The 27,593-nt window shown below is 44.6% G+C and overlaps 1 protein-coding gene across 1 annotated transcript in view; it reads right to left on the reverse strand.

Moving 5' to 3' along the window:
- Positions 1-7,788: 7,788 nt before the first annotated feature.
- MTPN (myotrophin) overlaps positions 7,789-27,593 on the reverse strand; it is a 41,809-nt gene continuing 22,004 nt past the window's right edge. The window contains exons 2-4 of the mRNA XM_040438391.1: positions 24,116-24,229; positions 20,573-20,656; positions 7,789-8,227 (exon numbers count right to left, since the gene is read on the reverse strand). Of these exons, the coding sequence (XP_040294325.1) occupies positions 8,141-8,227; positions 20,573-20,656; positions 24,116-24,229 (285 nt within the window). The 3' untranslated portion in view covers positions 7,789-8,140. The remainder of the gene's footprint in view (positions 8,228-20,572; positions 20,657-24,115; positions 24,230-27,593) is intronic.

A 27,593-nucleotide genomic window follows, 5' to 3' on the forward strand; every position in this document is an offset into this window, starting at 1 on the left:
TGGCTGACATGGGGGATGATGGCTAACATGGGGGCATGATGGCTGATATGGGGGGATGATGGCTGACATGGGGGGCTGATGGCTGACATGGGAGCTGATGGATGGGAGCTGATGGCTGACATGGGGGGCTGATCTGAGGCATTGGGGGGCTGATCTGAGGTCTGATTAACATTAGGGGTCTGATTGCTGGTCTGACCTGAGGTGCAATGGAAAAAAAAAAATTCTTATCATCCTCCTCCTCTAAAACCTAGGTGTGTCTTATGGGCCAGTGCGTCTTAGAGGGCAAAAAATACGGTCCTCAAACCAGCAATTGTCTGAAGCAGAGAGAAGATACCGGGACCACACAGTTGAGAAGCCAGCTGCTGCAGACGGGACCAGGGCCAGGTGAGCTGCGAGGGCGTGGGGGGTGGGGGGGGGGGGTGCCAAAATGTAGCTTTGCTTGTGTTGGCAAAAATCCCTGCACCAGACCTGGGTGTGTGTACGACTTTTTGATCACTCTTTATTTATGAAGCGACCAAAAATGGCAAATCGGACATTTGTCATATGGGGAAAATATTTTTATATTACGGGTGTTTTCGCACGTGGCGATACACATGTGTATTTTTTTGTTTTTTATTTTGAGGAAAGGAGGGTGATATGAATTTTTATATTTTTGCATTTTTTTATTTTTTAAAACTATTTTTTTACACTTTTTTTATAGTTTCCATAGGAAGCTACACCGCTCAAAAAAATAAAGTGAACACTTAAACAACACAATGTAACTCCAAGTCAATCACACTTCTGTGAAATCAAACTGTCCACTTAGGAAGCAACACTGAGTGACAATCAATTTCACATGCTGTTGTGAAAATGGGATAGACAACAGGTGGAAATTATAGGCAATTAGCAAGACACCCCCAATAAATGAGTGGTTCTGCAGGTGGTGACCACAGATCACTTCTCAGTTCCTATGCTTCCTGGCTGATGTTTTGGTCACTTTTGAATGCTGGCGGTGCTTTCACTCTAGTGGTAGCATGAGACGGAGTCTACAACCCACACAAGTGGCTCAGGTAGTGCAGCTTATCCAGGATGGCACATCAATGCGAGCTGTGGCAAGAAGGTTTGCTGTGTCTGTCAGCGTAGTGTCCAGAGCATGGAGGCGCTACCAGGAGACAGGCCAGTACATCAAGATACGTGGAGGAGGCCAACAACCCAGCAGCAGGACCGCTACCTCCGCCTTTGTGCAAGGAGGAACAGGAGGAGCACTGCCAGAGCCCTGCAAAATGACCTCCAGCAGGCCACAAATGTGCATGTGTCTGCTCATACGGTCAGAAACAGACTCCATGAGGGTGATATGAGGGCCCGACGTCCACAGGTGGGGGTTGTGCTTACAGCCCAACACTGTGCAGGACGTTTGGCATTTGCCAGAGAACACCAAGATTGGCAAATTCGCCACTGGCGCCCTGTGCTCTTCAAGATGAAAGCAGGTTCACACTGAGCACATGTGACAGACGTGACAGAGTCTGGAGAAGCCATGGAGAACGTTCTGCTGCCTGCAACATCCTCCAACATGACCGGTTTGGCATTGGGTCAGTAATGGTGTGGGGTGGCATTTCTTTGGAGGGCTGCACAGCCCTCCATGTGCTCGCCAGAGGTAGTCTAACTGCCATTAGGTACCGAGATGAGATCCTCAGACCCCTTGTGAGACCATATGCTGGTGCGGTTGGCCCTGAGTTCCTCCTAATGCAAGACAATGCTAGACCTCATGTGGCTGGAGTGTGTCAGCAGTTCCTGCAAGACGAAGGCATTGATGCTATGGACTGGCCCGCCTGTTCCCCAGACCTGAATCCAATTGAGCACATCTGGGACATCATGTCTCGCTCTATCCACCAACGTCACGTTGCACCACAGACTGCCCAGGAGTTGGCAAATGCTTTAGTCCAGGTCTGGGAGGAGATCCCTCAGGAGACCGTCCGCCACCTCATCAGGAGCATGCACAGTCGTTGTAGGGAGGTCATACAGGCACATGGAGGCCACACACCCTACTGAGCCTCATTTTGACTTGTTTTAAGGACATTACATCAAAGTTGGATCAGCCTGTAGTGTGTTTTCCACTTTAATTTTGAGTGTGACTCCAAATCCAGACCTCTATGGGTTGAAAAATTTCCATTTTTTTTATTTTTGTGTGATTTTGTTGTCAGCACATTCAACTATGTAAAGAACAAAGTATTTTAGAAGAATATTTAATTAACTCAGATCTAGGATGTGTTATTTTTGTGTTCCCTTTATTTTTTTGAGCAGTGTATAACAAGCAAGCATTAGATTGCTATTCTCATAGACCTCAATGCATTAGTACTACAGACAGGGGCTCTATAGGAAATACTATGCAGCAGCCTCTTGTCATTCGCTTCCGGGTTTACAAATGCTCAGATGCCATGATCAGATTTGATCACGGCATCTGAAGTGTTAGGCTACTTTCACACTAGCGTTTTTTCGGATCCGTTTCAATAATACAACCGCATGCATCTGTCATGAATGGATCCGGTTGTACTATGTCTTATATAGCCATCACAGATCCGTCATGAACACCATTGAAAGTCAATGGGGGACGGATCAGTTTTCTATTGTGTAAGAGAAAATGGATCCGTCTCCATTGACATGGACGGATCCGTCTTGCTCTGCTTCACATTGCAGACAGAAAAAAAACAGCTTGCAGCGTTATTCTATCCGCGATGGGGACGCAGCCAAACGGAACGTAATGCATTTTGTTGCACTCAGTTTCGTTCAGTTCAGTTTTGTCACCATTGACAATGAATGGGGACAAAACTGAAGCGTTTTCTTCCGCTATTGAGATCCTATGATGGATCTCAATAGCAGAATTGAAAACGCTAGTGTGAAAGTAGCCTAAAATGTCCACGGCCGGCATTATCGGCAGTTGTGGACATGAGCCACGGGGGTCTGCTGTATAAAAAACAACAGGCGCCTTCTTTAAAGACCCGGCCATCACCATACTAGTACGTCACTGAGTTACATAAACATAAAAAGAAAATCGACGTTGTTGTTCAGATTTTAGTGCGTTTCCGTACCACAAAATGCATGTGTTACTTGTGTTTTTTGATGAGAATTATCTGCTGATATGACCCTTCCATTCAAAAGGGTGAAATCCGCACCAAAAATAGCACAAACAATTTTAAATGCATGCAGGCCAATTTCTGGACGGAAAAAAAGTGAGATTTGTCTAATCTCTCGTATACTTTGCTGGTACTGTGTCATGCCATCATTTTTCTACACGGAAAAAACGTGTGTAATCTGCAACGTGTGCAGGTACCCAAAATATGTGCTCCTTCCCGATAATTGAACAGATTCTCGGCCAGTGTAAGGATCTCCCACCCTCTACAAAACCACTGAGGTGCAGAGGTCACTACTGAACATGGCATTTAAGAGGATACATGGCTGAGATTGGAGTTATTTCTGATCCTGGCCAATAGAGCAGGTTTCAGCTGTACAATATACACTGAACTAAAATATAAACGCAACACTCGGTTTTGCTCCTATTTTGCATGAGCTGAACTCAAAGATCTGAAACATTTTCTACATACACAAAAGACCCATTGGTCAGGTTGTTGATTGTGGCCTGTGGAATGTTGGTCCACTCCTCTTCGATAGCTGTGCGAAGTTGCAGAATATTGGCAGGAACTGGAACACGCTGTCGTATACGACGATCCAGAGCATCCTAAACATGCTCAATGGGTAACATGTCCGGTGAGTACGCTGGCCATCCAAGAACCGGGATGTGTTCAGCTTCCAGGAATTGTGTACAGATCCTTGCAATATAGGGCTGTGCATTATCATGCTGCAACATGAGGTGATGGTCGTGGATAAATGGCACAACAATGGGCCTCAGGCTCTCATCACGGTATATCTGTACATTCAAAAGTCCACCAATAAAATGCAACTGTGTTCGTTGTCCATAACATACGCCTGCCCATACCATAACCCCACCGCCACCATGGGCCACTCGATCCACAACGTTGACGTCAGAAAACCGCTCACCCACACGACGCCACACACGCGGTCTGCCATCTGCCCTGAACAGTAAAAACCGGGACTCATCCGTTAACAGAACGCCTCTCCAACGTGCCAGACACCATTGAATGTGAGCATTTGCCCACTCAAGTCGGTTAAGACGACGAACTACAGACAGGTCCAGACCCCGATGAGGACGACGAGCATGCAGATGAGCTTCCCTGAGACGGTTTCGGACAGTTTGTGCAGAAATTCTTTGGTTATGCAAACCGATTGTTGCTGCCTCTGTCCGGGTGGCTAGTCTCAGACGATCATGGAGGTAAACATGCTGGATGTGGAGGTCCTGGGCTGGTGTGGTTACACGTGGTCTGCAGTTGGATGTACTGCCAAATTCTCTGAAAGACCTTTGGAGACGGCTTATGGTAGACAAATGAACATTCATTGCACGGGCAACAGCTCTGGTAGAAATTCCTGCAGTCAGCATGCCAATTGCACGCTCAAACGTTGCGACATTGTGCTGTGTGATCAAGCTGCACATTTCAGAGTGGCCTTTTATTGTGGGCAGTCTAAGGCACACCTGTGCAATATTCATGCTGTCTAATCAGCACCTTGATATGCCACACCTGTGAGGTGAGATGGATTATCTCAGCAAATGAGAAGTGCTCACTAACACAGATTTATGAACAATATTTGCGAGTAATGGGTCTTTTGTGTAGGGCCGCAAGTTAGGCCCACTAAAAAAAAGGGTTGGCTTTTAGCTTTCCAGAAGCCATATTCATATCAGTGAGGCCGAGCTGCAGTACTAGACTACCACATGGGCAGTAGTGGTACCGTTTCAACTTATGAATCCCATTTGAAACAAAAAATAATAATAATGACCTAACTTTTTAGTTGTTCAAAATTTCAAACAAGACAAACCCGCCATAAATAAGGAGCAGAAAGAGTTATTAACATTTATTGTACTTTTTTCCTTTGGAGTAAACTTCCAGATGAAAGTAAAAGTTTTACAAACAGAATAAAAACAGAGAGAAAAGCGCCTGCAAACATTTACTGGAAAGAAATAAAAAGAAAACATAAGTTATTGAATAAGAGCAAGCAAAGCAAAAAGAAGGAAAAAAAAGCTGGGGTCAAGTAAAAAGATCTAACTCTTGAATCCAGTCTCTTACTAGGATGCTTTTCATGGGGTCTGATTTATAAGGCCTCAGATATGAACGACCCTGGTGCTGGGTAAATCCAGCAACATGTTGATGATGGGCCCCAAGCATTCATAGGGGGTCCGCATGCACATAATACATTCATCACTTATAAGCAACATCCAATGAATGTCAGAAATAGAAAAAAACTAAGCGTCATTCGCAGGGTAGGGAGGTATCGTAGCAGCCAAATTTCTAGAGCTACAGAAAATAAGTGCCATTTAGAAGAGCAAATTGCCTCGGAGTGACGGGAATGGTCAAAAATATTGCTGGTTTTAGGGAAATCTGCGAAAGTCAATGACATGAACACAAATCGTTATTACTGCCACAGTTAATGGATTGTAAAAAGTGCTTCGGTGGAAAGGAGGCAGAGACGTTCCAAGGTATGGTCATTGGCTTCCGTAAAATTTGGCTGCTGAAACTTTAAAATCAATAGCAGCTCTGTTGAGTGTGTTAACATTGGGAAGTGGGGAAAAAAAAACAACTGAATTTAAAGGGGACTGGTCACCATTAACAAAAGAAGGGTACACCACATTTTTCAAGGAGGTCTACAGAAGGAAACCTAAAGGCAAACGTAAAGAAAGACCCACTAATTCTACAGCACATAAATGAGAATTCAGCAGGTATCACAAGACTCTTCCCTGCCTTGACCTCATGCCCGCTTAATGTGCATAAACCAAATCGGATTACAAGACCTGCGCACTCTACCAGGTTTACATCATACCAAAGAAAAAAAGGTGACCGGTCCTCTTTAAAGCATTTCTTGGCTTGTGATTGGCTTAGGATACTGCAACTGTGCCAACTAGGTTGCCTCTAATCTCCCTGTGTAACAGGTTCTCTGGGTGTTCTAAAAGGTCATAAATATCTAATCGTGGGAGTCCGACTCCCGCCCCCTCCCCCAGATCAGCTGTTTATAGAGTCTGTTGGCACTTTGTAAGTGACCCAACCTCTTCTGAGGCCAGCGACATCACATTCATTGGTCACATGGCCTAGACGCAGCTCTGTCCCATTCAGGTGAATGGGGCTGAGCTGCAATAGCAAGCACAACCGCTGTCCAATGGATGATGCTGTGGGGCCCCACTGGAGCTCCGTCTCCTCTTCAAACAGCCGACTGTGGGGGTGCCTGGTGTCAGACCCCCACCGACCAGTTATTAATAAAGATAGCTCATCAAAATTAAAACACCCGGAAAATCCCCTTTAAGTTTATTTTAATTACTCTGGTAGGCAGGGCATGCTGGGTACTGCCAGGACTAGGAGCTAGTTAACTAAAATGGAATTGATATTCCATAGCTTGCATAAAATGGTACATTCCATGAATTTTAAGGGTCATACAGGTGAAACTCGAAAAATTAGAATATCATGCAAAGTTCATTTATTTCAGTAATGCAACTTAAAATGTGAAACTAACATATGAGATAGACTCATTACATGCAAAGCGAGATATTGGTTATAATTTGGATGATTATGGCTTACAGCTTATGAAACCCCAAAGTCACAATTTTGAGGTCCTCTTTGCTCAGAGGATATGGATTAATTAGCTGACTAGAGTCTGACACTTTGAGCCTAGAATATTGAACCTTTTCACAAAATTCAAATTTTAAGCTGCATTAATGCAATTCCTTTTAATTTGCATTACTGAAATAAATGGACTTTTGCACGATATTCTAATTTTTCGAGTTTCACCTGCATATCAAGAAACAAAAATGGTAAAGAAGTGCCACATTTTGCATCATTTATCCATAGTAAGATACTAGAATTACTACAGTCCTAATGCGTTTTCAGCCCTCCCAAACCACAAATACAAAAATACACTATGAAAAGCCGTTAACAAGCGTCACCGCAAAGGTTTTAATGCACATGATAATAGTAATATGTCAGTGTAAGCAAAGGGGGAAAATAATGGAAAAGAAGTACAAAGCTAAGGTTCATGAGTAAGAAGGAATTAGCTGTTGGATGGCAGTGACTCTGCTTGCTTTATTCTGTACAGATCTTCAGCTATACCAAGTCACATCCAAAGTGGCAGTAAAAAAATAAATAAAAATTATATATATATATATATATATATATATATATATATATATATATATTTCGGATGTGACAGGAAACTAAAATATGATGCTTTGGATGCGAATGGAGGATAAAAAGTGATGGTTTTGAGAATAAGAGGATAAAATTTAATGATTTGGATGTGACATGTGGGTAAAACGTGAAGATCGATACACGACGAATAAAGAAAAGTTATGCCTCATTCACAGGTCAGTGTTTTCCATCAGTGATTTTCAGCCCACACCAGGTGCGGCTCTAAACACAGAGCCTTTGAACTTATGTCCGTGGAGGCTCCAATTCTGGTTTTGGATCACAATCACTGACGTGTGAATGAGGCTTTACTCAGCGTTGGAGGTGGATTTTAACTGTGATATGATGGCAAATGGTTTATTATTTCCAGTACAATTTGTATTTTGCCCCATTTCACTCACATACAGGAACAAAATGGATAAACTGCCCAGCGGCATCGGGCATCAAACATGGCTTATGGCTTTGGGGAGGGTTGTTAATGATATCCTCTAAATATACAAAACCTCAAACTGCGCCGGATGAAAATTTTTATTAAACATTATAGAACATGGTTCAAAGCCCATAACCTCATGGGCCCAGTGCACACAATCCATTTGGATGTGCAATTTTTAATTGTACTATATTTAACCACAGGTGACTGCCATGATGGGGCTGTGCCCAAACGCCCAACACCGCTTGCGACAGTGGTACATTCGCCAATCTTCGAAAAGCTAAGCATTGTGCGACTGCTGCTCTCGGTCATTAATTTGTGTCCTCAGATGGTTGAATTAATTGGCAGAAGAAAAAAAATAAAAAAAAATAAAATAAGAGAACAGAAAAATAAGACAGAAGTGAGAGGCAAATGTCGCAGACAAGCTCCAGTCCCATCAATGAAGCAGTTCTTTAATAGACTGGTTGTCTGTGGATTCCAAGGCACTCAGTCCGTCGGGTCCTTTTACGTTCTTGTCAGCTCCCTGCGGAAACAAGAACAGAGAAAAGTGAATAAGACAGGCAGCGAGGACGACTGAGGCAGTCTTGTAATCAGGACGGAAAAGGGAGTTTTAGCTAAAGTAGCAAGTTTAGAAAATATTCCTGTAATATTTACAGGGATATTTCTATAGAGGATAGGACATAATTGTCTGATGATTATGGTTCCACCTCTGGGACCCACATTTCCCCCCCCCCCGCCCAGGTCCCATCTCCTAATTTCTGACCAGCTTCTTCCATAAACCTGCTGATCCAGAGGCTAGGTCGTCAAAAGCAGGCAACTCCCTTTAAGCCCCCCCCCTAGTGTTGGCTGTAGGAAACCAGGTTTTTAATGTCTATACAAGGAATCCTAAGCTCTGCATCAGAAACATAAAAGAGCCTTGACAGCCATGAAGATCCAGAAGGTGGACATAGCCTTTAAAACCTATATTATACAGACTCAATATACAGAAAATGCCTGTGCCAAGCAATCTGGGGGGGTTCCTATAGCAGCGCTTTATGATGTGTCATAAAACATACATCAGTAAGGGTGCAACCTCTGATTCTTAGGCCGAATGCACACGGGCGAGAGCGGTCCGTGGTATCCCAGCCTGGCATCCTGCTGACAGCAGGAGCGCACGGCGTCATTGTTTGCTATGACGCCGTGCACTTCATGCCGCCGCTGCACTACAGTAATACACTCGTATAGATCATACGAGTGTATTACTTTAGTGCAGCGGCGGCATGAAGCGCACGGTGTCATAGCAACCAATGACTCCGTGCGCTCCTGTCGGCAGCAGGATGCCAGGCCGGGATACCACAGATCGCTCACGGCCGTGTGCATTCGGCCTTAGGAGGAAATATTTTTGGGCCTTTGTGCCAACAAACACCAGGCTGGGTATGTGTGGTTGCTTTCCATTGAAATGAACGTCAAACCAAATTTTATGAAGCGGCGACCATGAAACAAATATCATTTTATGGGACGGATGCATTTCCCCCATCTCAATTTATACCTTTGAAAGGCATTTTTGATAATAGCTCCTGGTATTTTAAGTCAGCAGCCATTAACCATTTGTTATGCAACCGTTGATGGCGGATTCGGGACTAAGCACCTTTTTTCAAAGAGTAAACGCTGTATATTAGGAAAAAGAATAGAAGCTTGCACTGGGATTTGTTACACGCTCTCGCTGCTGTATACAATATCTGTAAATGAAGCCACATGTTTGTTTTTTATGGAGTTACAGGAAATCTCTTCGAGCATAAAATAAAAAATATATATAATATTAAATAAAAACTGTGGTTAACACTGTTGCTATTTTCTGGTGCCTGCGCTGGGACCTGAGAGTTTTATTGCTTTTAAAGAACAGTAATTAGTTTCCGCAGTATTTTACACTGTGGTGGGAAATTGGTTTTGCGGTAGAGAGTTGTGTGTTCTGTTAGACCTCAAAGGGTTTTGATTGTGCTCGTAGATCTAATGTCGGCTCTCGGATGTAACAAACAGGAAAGCACACAGTTCTGCTATGTACAGCTGCATATAGGCTGTGTGTTGGGTATAAATGTACATGGGCTTCGGGCTAAAGAGCCAGCAAGTCTGGTGCAATAATGCAACAAACAGGAGGGGTTGTCTGCTTTGCAGCAGCAGAAAGACACTGGGTCTTAAAGGGAATAGGTCATCCACTATATGCTGCATTCACTGAGGCAGCATGAAGTAGTAATCATTGAGTTAGGCTAGTTTCACACTGTCGGGGCGGGTGCTCTGCCTGTCGGCAGGGATAGGTTTAGGCACAAGGTAGGAGAGTTCTGACTGCGTACAGGAAAAGGTCATCACCTTCGAGCTTTGATCCCACCTATAAAGATCCTGTATTTATTACCCACATTTATTGTAACTATTATCTTATTTTTATTAGGGGTGTTCTATTTTATTGTACATCACTAAAAGTTAGATTTTATCTTATTAAAAGTATAAAAGGAAGGGTTTTCAAGGATTGTTGGCTAGTTTCAAAATTGCGCTAAACTGTTCCGGTAGAGGAACAGCACTTGGCATAGCCGGATACTACCTTTCCCCACCGGAGCCCATTGACTATAATGGAACCCAGCCCGTTTCCTTCATTTGTGCCAGGATTTGCCCAGACAAAAACCACTGCTTGCAGCACTATTTTTTAGGCAGAGTCTTGGCACCAACGCGGGAAATAGGCTGAATCCCCCCATGGTCCCATTACAGTGCTTCGGAAGTTTACGGCTATGCTGGATGCAATAAGCTCCAATAGGCTGTTCCTCTACCAGAACAGTTTAGCGCGAGTGTGAAACTAGTCTTACTGCTTTGTGTGGTACACTGAATTACAAAGATTAAGTTACACTACATGATTGGCCTCACAAGGAATACACAAGCCAGCACAAGACTATGTTGCTTTAAAAAGGCAGGACATTGTACTGGCAGCCACACGGTATTGGCCAGTATACCAAGTGCCATGATGGCCTACCCATGCGTCACATAGGAAGGTGTGGTCACATCAGAAGCTATAGCCCCATAGATCATTGTGAGCACGAAGCTGCAAAGACCCAGACGTCACAGGAGAGGCAGGAGGCTGCACCCAACTGCGTCAGCATGCATGTCACAGGCAGTAAGGGAACTACAGATCTCTCTAGGGTGGATCAGGGATGACTGGTTGACAGTAGCCGTATAATCTAAAGAAAGCGGCTGGAAGAGATTCTCTGACAACTAAAGAAAACACTAGACTAAGAAAATTTGTGGTTGTCACTCCCATAATGCTGCTATGCAATGAAAAGAAAAAGGAAAAGAAAAAAAAGGAAATAAAACCCTAAAAACTACTACATGTTTATCACACTACTCCTAGCAAGCGGTTTGAAAAGCGGCACAAAAGCTGAAGGGCCTTCCACAAGATCTGAGCCAGATTCCGAGCCTCCTCATCTTGATCTTTAAAGGGAATCGACTCTTGGAATTTCTGAAGCTTTACCACTTTGTAAATAATTCGACAGGCAATTAATTACTTTTTTTTTTTTTTTTTTTAACTCGAGGCTTTGAAGGGAGAAGAAAAACAACCAGAACGGGATTTCTATGCATTTGAAGGACATTGGTGATAAAACCACAGACAAGCTGAAGTAAGATTGACAGCGACACGTCCTGAACACCACGAGATTAATCGCAAAATCAAAAAAGGAAGAGCTGAAAGACATTAATTATTTCTTGAAATTCATTAGTTCATTCTGGGGAGGCTGCGGGGACGTCAGTCACATTCCTGCCGCTTCTACCATGAATACAGAGCAACCATCTGTAAATACGACCGTTAAATTGTCACCTCGAGTCCCGCACCCCAAAGTATCGGAAGATATAATCCCCCAGAAATATCCTCATGTGAGATTTTCAGATGACCTGTAGAGGACCTCCATTTAATGGAAGCCAAAAGGGGGTGTCACCAAGCTTTCCACAGACCCAGACTAGCGTTAGCGGCATAAGGCAGCGACAAGCACTCTGTAAAATACTTTTTGTGAAACCTACACTTTATTACTAGGAGCATCCCAGGCGTCCCCAGAATTCATCAACTGCGGGATAAGCCTGCCATTTAACCGCATTCTCAAAACCCAGTGTTGAGCCCCATTCACGCGACCGTATTTTTGGTCTGCATCTATTCTGCATTTTTTGCGGATCAGATGCGGACCTATTCATTTCAATGGGGCTGCAGAAAATGCACACCATGTGGTGTCCGCATCCTTAAAGGGGTATTCCTATCACAGACAATGGGGGCATCACTAGGATATGCACCCAGAGGTAGGACCCGCACCTTACATCGAAAGCAGTGGCTGGAGGACCCCGGGTTTCCCGGAGTCCGGCCACCACCAAGCCCTCCCCCCATAGAAGTGAATGGGAGTGCACCACCCTTGCGCGGCCACCGCTCCCATTCATTTTTATGGGGCTGACGGACCCGCACCCATCAGACAATGGGGCCATACCCTAGCGATATGCCCAGATTGTCTGTGATGGTAATACACCTTTAAAGACTGCAAAAAATATATAACGTCCTATTCTTGTCCACTTTGCAGACAAGAATAGGCATTGTTACAATGGATCCGCAAAAAAAAAAGCAGGCTGCAAAATACATACGGTCATTTGAATGCGCCCTATTTAGGAGAATGCTGTCAGTGTCATGATCTGCTGTCAGATTTGTTGCATTAGCTGATGAAGGACATGCTTTACACCCCAAAGTTATAAATATACAGGTATTACTAAACCTGTTCACCATCTTTCCATTGAAAGCGCAGGCGTGGTTTTCCATTTTACCTGATGCTTGTGTAGATGTCAGTCTGCACTGTAGTTCTAACATTCTATTCATAATCAATACTGTCGGATCTATAATGTGTGGCAATCATAATTTCAAAGTTGTTGTCAGTACTGCGACTTCTAGGTGACAGTGTGGCCGAGCCTATAGTCCACAAAGGCCAGGACTACCGACACATCTACTGTTCCTTACTGCTCCTGTGTAACTGAAAAGCAGCTAGTGCGTCGCTTTTACCATGATGGAAAGAGGGTAGAACAAGCATCTGCTTGGAGAAAGGGCTAATCAGCTGTAAGGCACTGGATAAATGAGGCAGATCTCCATCACCTTCCACCGCGCAGAAAGACACCGGAGTCCATCCCTCTAGTCAGGGACCACTTGTCACGTCCTGATGACGGACATTAGGATGTGTCTCACGCTCCTGCTCTGTGCAGTCCTCTCCTTATCTGGCCGGCTGCAGCTCTCTGAGCCTCAACCTTCGTCATCTGCAAAGTACAAAGTAATATCTGCCAATCAGACGCCTTCCATGAAACGCCGATCAAGAAAAGCAGGACGCTCACCCCGCTCCGCCTGGCCACTGTCGCCTTCCTGGAAAGATGAACAGCTTCCCGTGCGTTGTGATCTTATCGCTTGCCCGCAGCATCTCCGAGCTAGACACGTCGTTTGTAATGTGCTGCTAGAATGAATAGGGCTAATGTATCGACCTCCACGCGGGGGTAGATGAAGAGACTTTATCCAGCTGTAACCTCTTAATGGCTGATCAATGGCTTTCCAATGTCCATCGTGCATCCAGCGTGACTGCACATATAACCTGGGCTCTGGATGTGGTGGGGGGAGGGGCGGGCTTTCCTTAAAGTACTTCTAACATTGTACCAAAGCACTCTAAATAGAGGTACACATATTCCTGCTGCTGTCATATGCTAATCAGCGCTTTGTAGTCAAGGAGGTGGGATTTTGTAAAGTGATGTAGGTACACCGACTCCACCAGCAGAATAGCGAGTGCAGCTCTGGAGTATAATACAGGATGTAACTCAGGATCAGTACAGGATAAGTAATGTATGTACACAGTGACTGCACCAGCAGAATAGTGAGTGCAGCTCTGGAGTATAATACAGGATGTAACTCAGGATCAGTACAGGATAAGTAATATAATGTATGTACACAGTGACTGCACCAGCAGAATAGTGAGTGCAGCTCTGGAGTATAATACATGATGTAACTCAGGATCAGTACAGGATAAGTAATGTATGTACACAGTGACTCCACCAGCAGAACAGTGAGTGCAGCTCTGGAGTATAATACAGGATGTAACTCAGAATCAGTACAGGATAAGTAATGTATGTACACAGTGACTCCACCAGCAGAATAGTGAGTGCAGCTCTGGAGTATAATACAGGATGTAACTCAGGATCAGTATAGGATAAGTAATGTAATGTGTGTACACAGTGACTCCACCAGAACAGTGAGTACAGCTCTGGAGTATAATACAGGATGTAACTCAGGATCAGTACGGGATAAGTAATGTAATGTACACAGTGACTCCACCAGCAGAATAGTGAGTGCAGCTCTGGAGTATAATACAGGATGTAACTCAGGATCAGTACAGGATAAGTAATGTAATGTACACAGTGACTCCACCAGCAGAATAGTGAGTGCAGCTCTGGAGTATAATACAGGATGTAACTCAGGATCAGTACAGGATAAGTAATGTAATGTACACAGTGACTCCACCAGCAGAATAGTGAGAGCAGCTCTGGAGTATAATACAGGATGTAACTCAGGACCAGTATAAGTACTATAATGTATGTACACAGTGACTTCACCAGCAGAACAGAGAGTGCAGCTCCAAATTAATACAGGATGTAACTGAGAATTAGTACAGATAAGTATTGTACGTATAAATTGACTACACCAGCAGAATAGCAAGCGCAGCTCTGGAGTCTAATACAGGATGCTTTGCGGGATCAGGGCAAGATAAGCAATGTAATTACAAATATACTCAGCTTTTATTGTAGAATAAATCTATCAAAAGGGTTGACATTCATTTTAATTATGGAGGGGAAAACACCCAAAGCCATATTTTTGAGATATTTCATCCAATGTCACAGATGACTGGTCTCAGGGCACTTCATCAGTAATTAATGGCAAAGTGGGTTATTGCCGATCCCTTTCTAGCGGTGTTTGTTAGCAGAACTTAAAAGGGATCATTGGCAGGTGGTCAGCAGCTGTCCGGCTGCTATCTGTCAGCGATGCGATTCTGGCAGGAGCTTTAACGATTAGGCATATCATCCAATCCTACTAACCCGCAACAACTGTAAGCAATATTCTTTTAAAGTAAAAGTTGGAAGTAAAGCCTCCTATGTCCACCTGCACAAATAATCCCATATACTACTGTCTGGAATATGGATTAATATTTACTGTCAGCCATTTCCTCACACCCACCATTTGCTGAAAGATAGCAGAGGTAGTGAACTCCACAGGAGGGCCGCAGCCAGATAGCAGAAAACTCCTAGCAGGCCACATTAGGTTACATTTCACACCTCCATTCAGACAGCACGGATCCTGCAGGAAAACCTCCCTGCAGGGGGTCTAAGCCATTTCCCAGTTCAATCAAATTTAGCAGACAGCATGGAACCAGCGATTTATAAGGAATTATGAATCGTCCGTCCATCCCAGGCATAATTTGGTTATCTTTTTGCGATCCTGGGGCAAAGCCAAACATCCACATGGTCCTGGCTTGATGCTAGGATGCCAGGGAGGGGAGATATACATAACTCCCCACAGAAACCACATAGCGGCACCATGTTTGGACTCTAGTTGTAGCCGGAACCCAGGCGGATCAATTGGGCCTGGAATCACCTCCCTACGACATTCTGGTCTGGAGCTATGAACCCTAAAGGGTTTTGTGGGTCATTTAAGGCCAGCCCAGAGGGGGGAATGGACCCTTCCCAGAGGAGGGGCCGGCTACAGTTTAAAGGCTTGTGCCAGCAAGTGGGCGTGTCTTTTTCTGAAAGGGGGTCACATCGTGCAAATGTGTTTGGAGAGACCTGGAAACCAGCTGACATCACTGCCCTCCATGTGAATACAGCAAAGGACTAACCATAACCCAAAGGAACATTCATCTACCCGGTAAGGCTAGTTTCACACTTGCGGCCGGACGGACCCAACATGCTGTTCACCATGTGAACGTGCCCCCGGGCCGCCGCTCCGTCCCTATTGACTATAATGGGGACGGGGGCGGAGCTCTGGCGCAGCTGAAAGCCGCCGGACTAAAAAACCTGACATGCAGTAATTTTAGTCCAGGGGCCTTTCGCCGTGCACCACCGTGCGGCGCCCCGGCGAAATAGCCGCAGGACGGATCCGACATGGTGAACAGCATGTCGGATCCGTCCTGCCGCAAGTGTGAAAGTACCCTTACTGACCTGTGCTCTGTGTAATCCTGTTTGTACCATATTATCTGCATTTGTAACCTCAGACCACTGTATATATTCATAGTGTATATTGTGTTATCTAGTGAGCCCTTAAGGCGATTAAATATATAATTTAATCTTGTGCGGTCTTGTATCTCGATCAACACTGAAACACTGACGTGGGGATTCGTGATCGAGATACAAGACCGCACAAGATTAAATTATATATTTAATCGCCTTAAGGGCTCACTAGATAACACAATATACACTATGAATATATACAGTGGTCTGAGGTTACAAATGCAGATAATATGGTACAAACAGGATTACACAGAGCACAGGTCAGTAAGGGTACTTTCACACTTGCGGCAGGACGGATCCGACATGCTGTTCACCATGTCGGATCCGTCCTGCGGCTATTTCGCCGTGCCCCCGGACCGCCGCTCCGTCCCCATTGACTATAATGGTTCCGGCCTAGTTATAATCTACCGCGGGTTGGTTTCTCACCCTATATAATCCCGTTAGCGGACCGGGCTTATATCAAACGAGAAGCTGGTGGCAGATTACCCGGGCAGAGATGGCGCTGTTTTACTGCAGCAGTGAAAAGGCTCTCTCAGCTTGTTGCCTCTCTGTACCCGCGTGGACAGGAGGGGTCTGTGTAAACTGTACCAAGCCGATCTTACATGCTCCTCCAGGAGGACGCAACGTCACGTCTTGGTAACCAGGGACCATACCGCGTCTCGTGAGCTCAACGTAGTTTAAGTCAAGCGGGCACGAGGGGTGGTATCCGTCACAACCCCCAATGCATCTAAAACTGGAATTGAAGCAACTCTGCATCAGGTCTTAAAGGGAACCGGTCACCATGAAAACGCAGTCCAGTGTGCAGGCAGCATGTCAGAGCAGGAGATGCTGAGAAAACTGAAAATGTGGGCAATGATTCAGTATAACTTGTACTTTATTCATTTAAACGTCTGTTCATTCTGAGCTAAGGAGTCATGTGGGCGGTCCTTTCAGTGACTGACAGCGATCTGTGCATGCTCACAGTAACGCATTAGACCCACCCACAGGACTCTTCTCAGCTCCTCCTGCTCTATAATATGCAGCCTGCAGACTTCACTGCATTCTCTTGGTGACAGCTTCCTTTTGGTTAAACATTTTCTACCCTTTAGTTCCTGCATGTCCTATACGGACCAAAACGTATTAGGAAATGGGACAGAATGAGCTTTAAAAAAAAGTAAAAAAAAAAAAAAGTTTATAAATAAAAATAATTAAAAATGTAGAATTACATAAACCTGCACTGTTCCACATAATTACATCCCACTGCTTCGCCTGTGTCATAGCAGATCTGCGCATTATATTCATGAACCAGGAGGCTCAATGTAATGTAAACAGATAAATCAGGAGAGAGAAGAACCGCACTTAATAAAATATGTATTTATCAGAAATCTATGCTGCATCAGCGACTGCAATCTATTGCGGGAACAGTGCAGGACAACAGTGTTACTCTGCACCCCTCCCTCTGCTTTTATGCAAGCATAAAATAATAAGAAAATAGGAAGGACAGATGCCAGACCGCATACGGTAAGATCCTCGAATATGCTAAGCCACGAATTCCAGCAGAGCCATTTGGAAATTAAAGACCTATCTCCCTGCCGCTCTGCTGCTAACTGGCAGAAGACGCTGGCACCCCGGACGCATTATCACTTGTAGGTTACAAAGGAGCAGAGAGAATTCTAACAAGGGTCATGTTGTGCTCCACTGGCCCGCTCAGAACAGGAGCCACGTATTAAAATGCACTGGATGTGTATGGGGGAAACCACACAGCCCTGATGCCGCGGTTATGCGCCAAGTAAACATTTAATTAGATATGGAAGTGTGCGGCATACAAAGAATACAGAGGAGCAGCTTAAGAGGGAATATTGTTTCATAGCAGAGGAGACAAGCTCCTGGGTATTACAAAATTTGATGAATTTAATCAGAATTGGTTAAGGCGAGACTGTATGCGGCAGAAATTAATACAACACCCAATTCTATAAAAAACAGCTGCGTAACGAAAAAAGGGAGGGTGCAACAGTGGCGCTATTCAAGTCAGATGCCCTGCTTGTGTCACGCTTCAACAGAAGCAAATGGTTTGGCACCATACCCGATCACTATGCAGTATAATTAAAGCGCTAACTTTACAGCACGGGCCGTTACAGATGCCAATTATGAGTAGTTTTTATGTTAATTCTTTTCAAAGTAAAACATTTTTTTACTTTGAACGTTTATTAATCTATACAGATTTTTATATATTTTTAGTCCCGATAGGGAACTTCCTGCAATGTTCTGATCCAGTGTAGAGCACACTACAATACTTCTATACTAATATGTATTATGTCGGTCAGTCTTGCCTTAAAAGGGTTATCCCGATAATGTACCCCCTAATGCATGGGCCCCTCATGTAGTTTATACTTACCCCGCTCCCCGGCGCCTGCCCATCACGTGGATCAAAACATAAGGCGATGGGGGTGGGGTGCAGCTAATAGCAGGACGCAATGGGGATGAGCCTCCCTAGCGTCAACCACGATGCTATGGAGGTTTGTCCCTGTTGTGGCCTGCTATTGGCTGCCTTAAACCCCCCCCTCCGGGTGTTTTGATCTGGAGAGACGCAGAAGCTCAGTTTCTTTTTCCTAATTTTAGCAATTTGTGGGGGTCTTTGGATCATACCCCCACCGATCAAAACTTCTCCTCACCCCACACCATTCGCACACCGTACATTTACGCCACACAGCAATGTAACTTTTTTGATAAAATTCAACCACCACTAGGGGGAGCTCCCAGCATACAGAATATAAAAAAATAAAAATAAAAAAATTCAACAGGTGCAGCAATTGACCTTCTACTAAGCATTCTGTATTAAAGAATGCTATTATTTTCCCTTATAACCATGTTATAAGGGAAAATAATTACATCTACACAACACCGAACCCAAACCTGAACTTCAGTGAAGAAGTTCGGGTCTGGGTACCACAGTCAGTTTATCATCACGCGCGTGCAAAATGCATTGCACTCGCGCGATAAAAACTGAACAACGGAACGCAGTCGCAGTCAAAACTGACCGAAATTGGGTACCTACTCACGCGGGTTTGCCACAAAACACCCGGGACGCATCCTAAACAAATCAGTCAAGCCCGTGTGAACCCAGCCTAAGGCCTCTTTCACACAGGCGTCGCGTGTGTGCTGGATAGGATGCGGGTGCATCGCAGAAAAATGCATGATTTTTCTGTGCCAGTGCAAAGCATTTTAATGCGTTTTGTACGCGCGTGAGAAAAATCTGCATGTTTGGTACCCAGACCCGGACTTCTTCACAGAAGTTCGGGTTTGGTTAGATTTTTATTATTTTCCCTTATAACATGAATGTTATAAGGGAAAATAATAGCATTCTTAATACAGAATACTAAGTAAAAGTGATTGAGGGGTTAAAAAAAATATATATATTAAACTCACCTTACCCACTTGTTTGTGCAGCCCGGCTTCTCATTTTACTTCTTCTTTGATGAGCTGGTAGAAAATGACCTGTGGTGACGTCACTAAGCTCATCACATGCTCCATCACATGGTTCATGTGATGAGCGCAGTGACGTCACCAAAGGTCCTTTTCCTCAAAGAAGAAGAAAAAAGAGAAGCCGGGCTGCGCAAACAAGTGGATTAAGGCGAGTTAAAATGTATTTATTTATTTTTTTAACCCCTTTAAAAAAAAAATTAAAAAAAATTGTATTAAGAATGCTATTTTTCCTTATAACCATCCATGTTATAAGGGAAAATAATAAAATCTACACAACACCTAACCCAAACCCTGTGGGTGCCAAACTTGCAGATTTTTCTCACGCGCGTGCAAAACGCATTAAAAAGCTTTGCATTTGCGCATGTTCCCGTGACGCACCCGCTTCCTATCCAGCCCTCACACGTCCACAAGTGTTTTGCGGACCACACATCCCCGCCACTTTAATAGAAATGCTTTTTCTTGTCCGTGTCTGCGGACAAGAATAGGACATGTTCTATTTAATGCCGAACGGAAGTGCGGATGCCGAACGGAAGTGCGGATCTTTTCCAGCCCCGGATCAATTTTGCGGACATGTGAATAGACCCTAAATGTCTGGACCTTGAAACTAATGCTGCACAAAGGAGACGTCTCAGAAGAAACTTAGATTGGATTTGACAAAGAAGTTGAATCCACTTGCAGCATGTGAAATAAAAAATGAACCGGGTAGGAATGTGAACAGTTTTGGGTCCTTGGGTCCAAAGAGGAACGTAAAAAAACCTCTAGAGGTGGGTTCACAAGTAACGAGTCTAAAGTGGATCAGAAAAAAAACCACAAGTGCCAAAACCAACCGCCGGGGCATGGCTGCTGGGATTACAGCAGGTACTCTCCTGCTTTCAACGCTGCATTGAAGGCTGAAAGCTGCAGGTAAAACCTGAGTACAGCACTCAGCTATCTCTGGAAATCCCATAAACTAATGGAGCGGATGAATGCATGCCCAATTGGCTCATCTCGGGGGGTTTCATGGGGTATAGGATCTCCGTTCTCATTCTATTAGTTATCCCCTAACTTCACATAACAGGAATACCCCTTTAACAGTTACATCATCAGCAAACACTGTAGAAATTCTCACCCTCTCCAGAAGCAGCTTGACTGTTTTTAAGTGACCTTCATAGCAGGCGGACAGAAGAGGGGTGATGCCGTGTTTATCTGCAGCCTACATAGGAAAAAAAAACAGACAAAACATTAATTTTCCCAGTCATTTCAGAAGTTTTGCCTAGGCTTCTGGTACTTCCTTAATGAGGACCGTTGTCTCCTAAACATGCCCGGTATTAATACTGTAATCTCAGAAGCGGTTAAAGGTCCTTTTTAAGGCACTTTTACACAGGCGCAGGACAATAGTCGGGGATGAGCGTTCATACAAACAGCCCCTGTAAATATATAGCTGATCGTCTGATGAACAAGCAAACGCAGGCAACAGTTTTTGATGGACTTTTGCTGGGAAGCAGCCAGATCCATTTAATTAACAAGCACAAACGATGATCTACTGAGACTTTTTACTCGTTATTGTTATTTTCTTGCATCTAGAGCACTTGCATTGCTAACGAATGGCGGATTTCTGATTAGATGAGGGGATGTGACGGTGGCTAATGATAATCTTTCAGTCACCTAGACGGGAGAACGATCGATTTATCGCTCATCATTTCATCGCTGCACACTATTACATGTGACAATAATTTCAGTCTTATGCTGGCACTTTCTACAGGATTAGTAAATCTTCCCATCAACCTATCCATAGCCGATTCAGATCGGGGGAGATTAACCCCGTGTTCTCTGCAGGATTTCTGGAACATACAGAAAACCCTGCAGACCGACAGAATGGGGAATTATCATTCATCTCTAGGTGTAGTGTTCCGGCCATTCATACCGAGGGAATATGCCGCAGGAGCCATCAGATTATGTGGCCATGCGACCCTATGTCACAAGCCCCAAAAATCTGGGTTGTCCAGCTTCCTCCTGAAACTGGACGACCCCTTTAAGCAGTCCCCATACTGTAAATACAGAGCTGCAACAAGGAAAACAACCTGCGATAAGCCATATTTACCCGGCACTGATGTGAACTGGTCATTTATTTTACTCACTGATATAGCGCTGACATATTCCGCAGCGCTTTGCAGACATTATCATAATTCACGGTCCTCGATGAATTTTACCAATCAGTTCTTGAAATGTTTGTGAACCAAGGAAAAAAGGTGTCAAGCTTTTGCTTCAACAACACGTGAAAAAGCTGCGCTGATAGGACTTTATAGAAACCTACCCTGGAAGATCACAGGTCTATGGGCCTGAAGGTTGCACTAAAGGCCTCTGGCTTCTGACGAATACTGCCCGACAGGTATTTCGCCCCTTGATGCCCGACAAAATGCATGAGAAGCAGCAGCATAAGGCAGGTTGGGAAGCAGGCGGGCAGTAGACGGCCAGCTTAAAAGATGCTCACGGGTTCCAGGATCTCCAACAAGCCCTCAAAGGCATTGTGACTTCTCAAATGTGTGGGCCTTCTAATCTGAGGATGCGGCTCATTCACAGAAATGAACACGTCTGATTCTACCATGTTTAGTACAGTTTTTTGCACTATAGAAATAAAAGCTAGATAATAAAAAAATAAAATGGAAAAAAAAGTGCCAATACACATTTCAGGAGCATTAATCTGGGGGATATGCTGTAAGAAGAGCCATAGCTTTCATCTTCCTCACTGAAAGCAGAAATTTTAGGGAGGGGTGAAGATTTATGTTGCAGCAAGCTGCTGCAGTGCCCAAGCAATCCCCCATTTCTTCTCCTGCTCTACCATGGATACCTTTTGGGGCATATAAAATATATATATTTTTTTTATCCTACAATGGAACCTGCCAGTAGTTTTTTTTTTTTGCTGCTAAACCACCACCATTTGCTTTTACTGTGACTCGCTTTCAAAAAGTGTTCTAATATGCAATACTAGAGGCTGCATTACGCATGTGCAGGCGCTGTATGTAAATCACCTTGAAAAAGTCAGGAAGGTGGAGCTGCTCTGCAGAGCAAACACAGGGACCAGGCCCTAAACACAACCAATCTGGCTTAACTGATGTCTTTATGCATGCGCAGTTGTCTTCTGGTACCAGCGCATGCACGCTCAAGCTGGGTGTACTTGCACCGACTTCAAAGGTGCACTGCACTGCACATGCCTTGAAGACACCAGCCTGTCAGTAAATGACTCCCAGTGCAAACACACCTAGCTTTACTGCACTTCCAGAACTAGAAGGCAATGGCACATGCGCAGGATTTAGAACAGGTTTGAGCTGACATTTACAATCCTCAGGGAAATTAAGCCAGACACTTTGGGGGTCATTTACTAACTGATATACGCCAGCTTTCTGGCGTACATCCTTAGCAGATTTTATCGTAATCTGCGACTTTTCCCCGCTCACGCCAGGCCAAAAAAAAGGGGGAAGGGGCATGGTTGAGGAAGGGGGTGGGGTGGCAGGCCCGTCTCATTTATCATTTTCTATGCTGGCGTAGATTTAGACTGGTGGTGGAGGCCGGCGCCTCTACATAACTTCGGCAGATCCACAGCCAGCAAAGGGGTTATTGAGACCAGCGTCTAATACACCCGTTTTTAATAAATGACCCCCTGTGTGTTTAAGGTCTGGCCCCTGTGATTCTTCTGCCAAGCGGCTCTAACTTCACGACCACTGCAAAGAAATTTATGGCACTTGCAGAAAAATAAATCTATTTTACGTAAAGCAGCTACTAATATTACACGTCAGGACACCTTTAGAAAGCTAAAGATCTTCAGTAAAAGCAAATGGGAGTTAAGCAACAAAAACCTGAAAGCTTGGCTTTAAAGGGCATGTCAAGTGATTTGTACCTATGGAACTGGCTGACCTGTTCCATGTGCTCTTGGCAGCTGAAGGCATCTGTGTTGGTCCCATGTTCATATGTGCCCGCATTGCTGAGAAATGAAGTTTTACTATAGGCAAATGAGCCTCTAGGAGCAACGGGGGCGTTGCTGTTACACCTAGAGGCTCTGCTCTTTGAATTACAGGGCAAGACGAGATCACATTTACACTGCCTGGTCCCGTCAATCAAAGTGCAGAGGACGGAAGAGTTAAAGAGAACCTTTCACCCGAAGAAAGTATGTAAACTCACCATAAAGACGTGTAGAGCGTCGCCCAGGGATCCCCCTGCACTTACTGTTATCCCCGGGCGCCGCTCCGTTCTCCGGTTATAGCCTCCGGTATGTTTGCAGTTAGGCTCCACCCAGTTGAGCCTGCCGCGGTCTTCTTTTCCTATGCTGTAGCGCTGGCCAATCACAGCGCTCAGCTCATAGCCTGGCTATGAGCTGAGCGCTGTGATTGGCCAGCGCTACAGCATAGGAGAAGGAGACCGCGGCAGGCTCAACTGGGTGGAGCCTAACTGCAAACATACCGGAGGCTATAACCGGAGAACGGAGCGGCGCCCGGGGATAACAGTAAGTGCAGGGGGATCCCTGGGCGACGCTCTACACGTCTTTATGGTGAGTTTACATACTTTCTTCGGGTGAAAGGTCCTCTTTAAGAGAAAGCAGATAGTCTAGGTGTAACGGTAACGCCCCCATTGCTCCTAGAGGTTCATTTGCATATTGTAAAACATAAGCAGCACCTACATTTATATCGGCTCCTTTTGCCAAGAGATATTCCAAGATTTCGTCTTGTCCACAGTCGGCTGCATAATGTAGAGGCTTTCGTCCACCCTCCAGCATCCGGTTGACATCCACACCCTGTGCAAAAAATAAAAAACTGAAATTTAGAAATCCTTTCCGGCACCGTACCTTCCCCATTATAAAGATTTGCATTGCATAGGAGTCGGCTGTTTGTGCAGTTCTCACCTTGGGTCCACACACAAAAAAGGGCACATACCCGTTTACAACACAGGGCGAGCGAAGAGACACAGACGCAGAGCAATGCAAATATGAATACTGTCAATTTTAAGGTATTTCTTGTAAAGTGCTGCGATGGAACCTCCTGCCGGAGACCGAGCTCAATTCAGGATAGTCTTCAGCGTAGACCCTGGTGTGACTTTTGGACAGCAGTAATATATTCTCTACTCCTGGTTTACTACATCCTCAGGTCACAGCCCTAGCTGCAAGATCAAGAGCAAATAGTTATATCTATATCCAGGGGGTCTGCTCTCGTCCAGCTTCCCCAGAGCAAAATAATTGGAGGTACATTGCTCCACGGTGCTGCTGAGCATCAAGACAGAATTACTGTCTTTTGCCATTAAATGTGGCCACCCAACTTTCCCAGAAACAGGACAAACTGAATTTTTAACGTGAGCTTTCGCCCTTTAGCCCCACATTGTGTGCTTAGATTTTTATAGCAGCTGGAGCTTGGATATACAATGACAAAGCCCCAAATCCCAGCTGCCTGCAGTGCCCACTAGATGGCGGTGTCTACTGCATACAGACCTTGGATAGCGTTCAGTGTACAACTTGCTTACAGTAGACCCCTGAGCTCCCCCTACTGGTGGGTGCAGGCAATTTTTTTAAATCTTTGCTTTCCATTGGAAAATTAGTTTTTTTAGTTTTAAAATTATGAAACATTACAAGAGATATTAGAATTGGCCACAGACAGAGGACATTGCACACTTAACCCCTTAGGGACCCATGACGTATCGGTACGGCATGGTTCCCGAGTCCTTAAGGACCCATGACGTATCGGTACGTCATGGGTTTAAACCGCAATTGCGGCGTGGCGGTTTGCGGCTTTACCTGCGGTTTGCAGCGGCGATCGGCGGTGCCATCGGGTCCCCATGCGGCTGTAGGGGGGACCTGATGGCATGGAAGGCATCGTGCTGCCTTCCGGTGACGAGCCTGTGGGATCCAGCCCCCTGGATCTCACAGGCCGGAAGCTGTATGAGTAATACACACAGTATTACTCATACAGCCAATGCATTCCAATACAGAAGTATTGGAATGCATTGTAAAAGGAATATACTAGGGATCGACCGATATTGATTTTTTAGGGCCGATACCGATAATTTGTGAACTGGCAGGCCGATAGCCGATAATTTATACCGATATTCTAGGTATTTTTATTTTTGAGAAAAAAAAAAAAATAATTTCCTACACAAATCTGCTGAAAATTATTATGTTTATTGTTAACGTGTATTTTATTTATTTTTTTGTAAATCTTTTTCATTTATACTTAATATTTTGGTGTTTTTTTTTTTTTTTACTAACTTTTAGCCCGCTTAGGGACTAGAACCCTTGTCCTATTCACCCTGTCCCTGCTGCTCTGTGCTCTGTGCACACAGCAGCATGGAGCTGAACATGGCAGCCAGGGCTTCAATAGCGTCCTGGCTGCCATGGTAACCGATCGGAGCCCCAGGATTACACTGCTGGGGCTCCGATCGGAGGAGCAGGGGAGAGGGGATCCTGTGGCCACTGCCACCAATGATTAATACTGGGTGGGGGGGCGCACTGCGCCACCAATGTTTTTACTATTGGGATGGGGGGGGGCGCACTGCGCCACCAATGATTAATACTGGGGGGGGGGGCGCACTGCGCCACCAATGTTTTTACTATTGGGATGGGGGGGGGGGGGCGCACTGCGCCACCAATGATTAATACTGGGGGGGGGGGGGGGCGCACTGCGCCACCAATGTTTTTACTATTGGGATGGGGGTGGGGGGCGCACTGCGCCACCAATGAAGATAAGTCTCTCATTCATATACAGGAGGCGGGAGCTGGCTGCAGAATCACATAGCCGGCTCCCGACCTCTGAGCGGTAGCTGCGATCCGCGGCACCTAAGGGGTTAACTACCGCAGATCGCAGCTATTGCTCATAGAGGTCGGGAGCCGGCTATGTGATTCTGCAGCCAGCTCCCGCCTCCTGTATATGAATTAATGAAAGACTTATCTTCATTGGTGGAGCGGCGGCCACAGCCCCTCCCCTCCGCTTGTCTTCTCTCCTCTCATTGGCGGCAGCGGCAGCAGCAGCACAGGGGGAGGGAGACACTACTTCCTTCTCCCCTGTGCTGCGGAGGGAACACAGAGAGCGCTGAGAGCAGCGCGTTCTGTGTTCCCAATAAGTTATCGGAATATCGGCAAAATAGATGCCGATACCGATAACGGTCAAAATCCTCAATATCGGCCGATAATATCGGTAAAACTGATAATCAGTCAATCCCTAGAATATACCCCCCAAAGTTCAAGTCCCAAAGTGGGACAAAAAATAAAGTGAAAAAAAAAGTTAAAAAAATAAAAGTTTTCCCCCCAAAAAATTTAAGTTTCAAGTAAAAATAAACAAAAACGTCATTTTCCCCAAATAAAGTTAAAAAAAAATTGGTAAGAAAAAAGGGGGAAAAAAAGTATACATATTAGGTATCACCGCGTCCGTATCGACCGGCTCTATAAACATATCACATGACCTAACCCCTCAGATGAACACCGTAAAAAATAAAAAAAACTGCTAAACAATTTTTTTGTCACCTTACATCACAAAAAGTACAACAGCAAGCGATCAAAAAGGCGTTTGCCCACCAAAATAGTACCAATCTAACCGTCACCTCATCCTGCAAAAAATGAGCCCCTACCTGAGACAATCGCCCAAAAGATAAAAAAATTAAAAAATAAAAAATATGGCTCTGAATATGGAGACACTAAAATATCATTTTTTTTGGTTTGAAAAAAGCAGTTATTGTGTAAAACTTGCATTAAAAAAAATAAATAAAAAAATAAAAGTATACATATTTGGTATCGCCGCATCCGTATCGACCGGCTCTATAAAAATATCACATGACCTAACACCTCAGATGAACACCGTAAAAAATAAAAACTGTGCTAAATAAACCATTTTTTGTCACCTTACATCACAAAAAGTGTAATAGCAAGCGATCAAAAAGTCACACACACCCCAAAATAGTGCCAATAAAACAGTCATCTCATCCCGCAAATAATCATACCCTACCCAAGGTAATCGCCAAAAACTGAAAAAATTATGGCTCTCAGACTATGGAAACACTAAAACATGATTTTTTTTGCTTCAAAAATGAAATCATTGTGTAAAACTTACATAAATAAAAAAAAAGTATAGATATTAGGTATCGCCGCGTCCGTATCGACCAGCTCTATAAAAATATCA

Source organism: Bufo bufo, chromosome 1 (assembly GCF_905171765.1).
Source record: "Bufo bufo chromosome 1, aBufBuf1.1, whole genome shotgun sequence".
Taxonomy (NCBI): domain Eukaryota; kingdom Metazoa; phylum Chordata; class Amphibia; order Anura; family Bufonidae; genus Bufo; species Bufo bufo.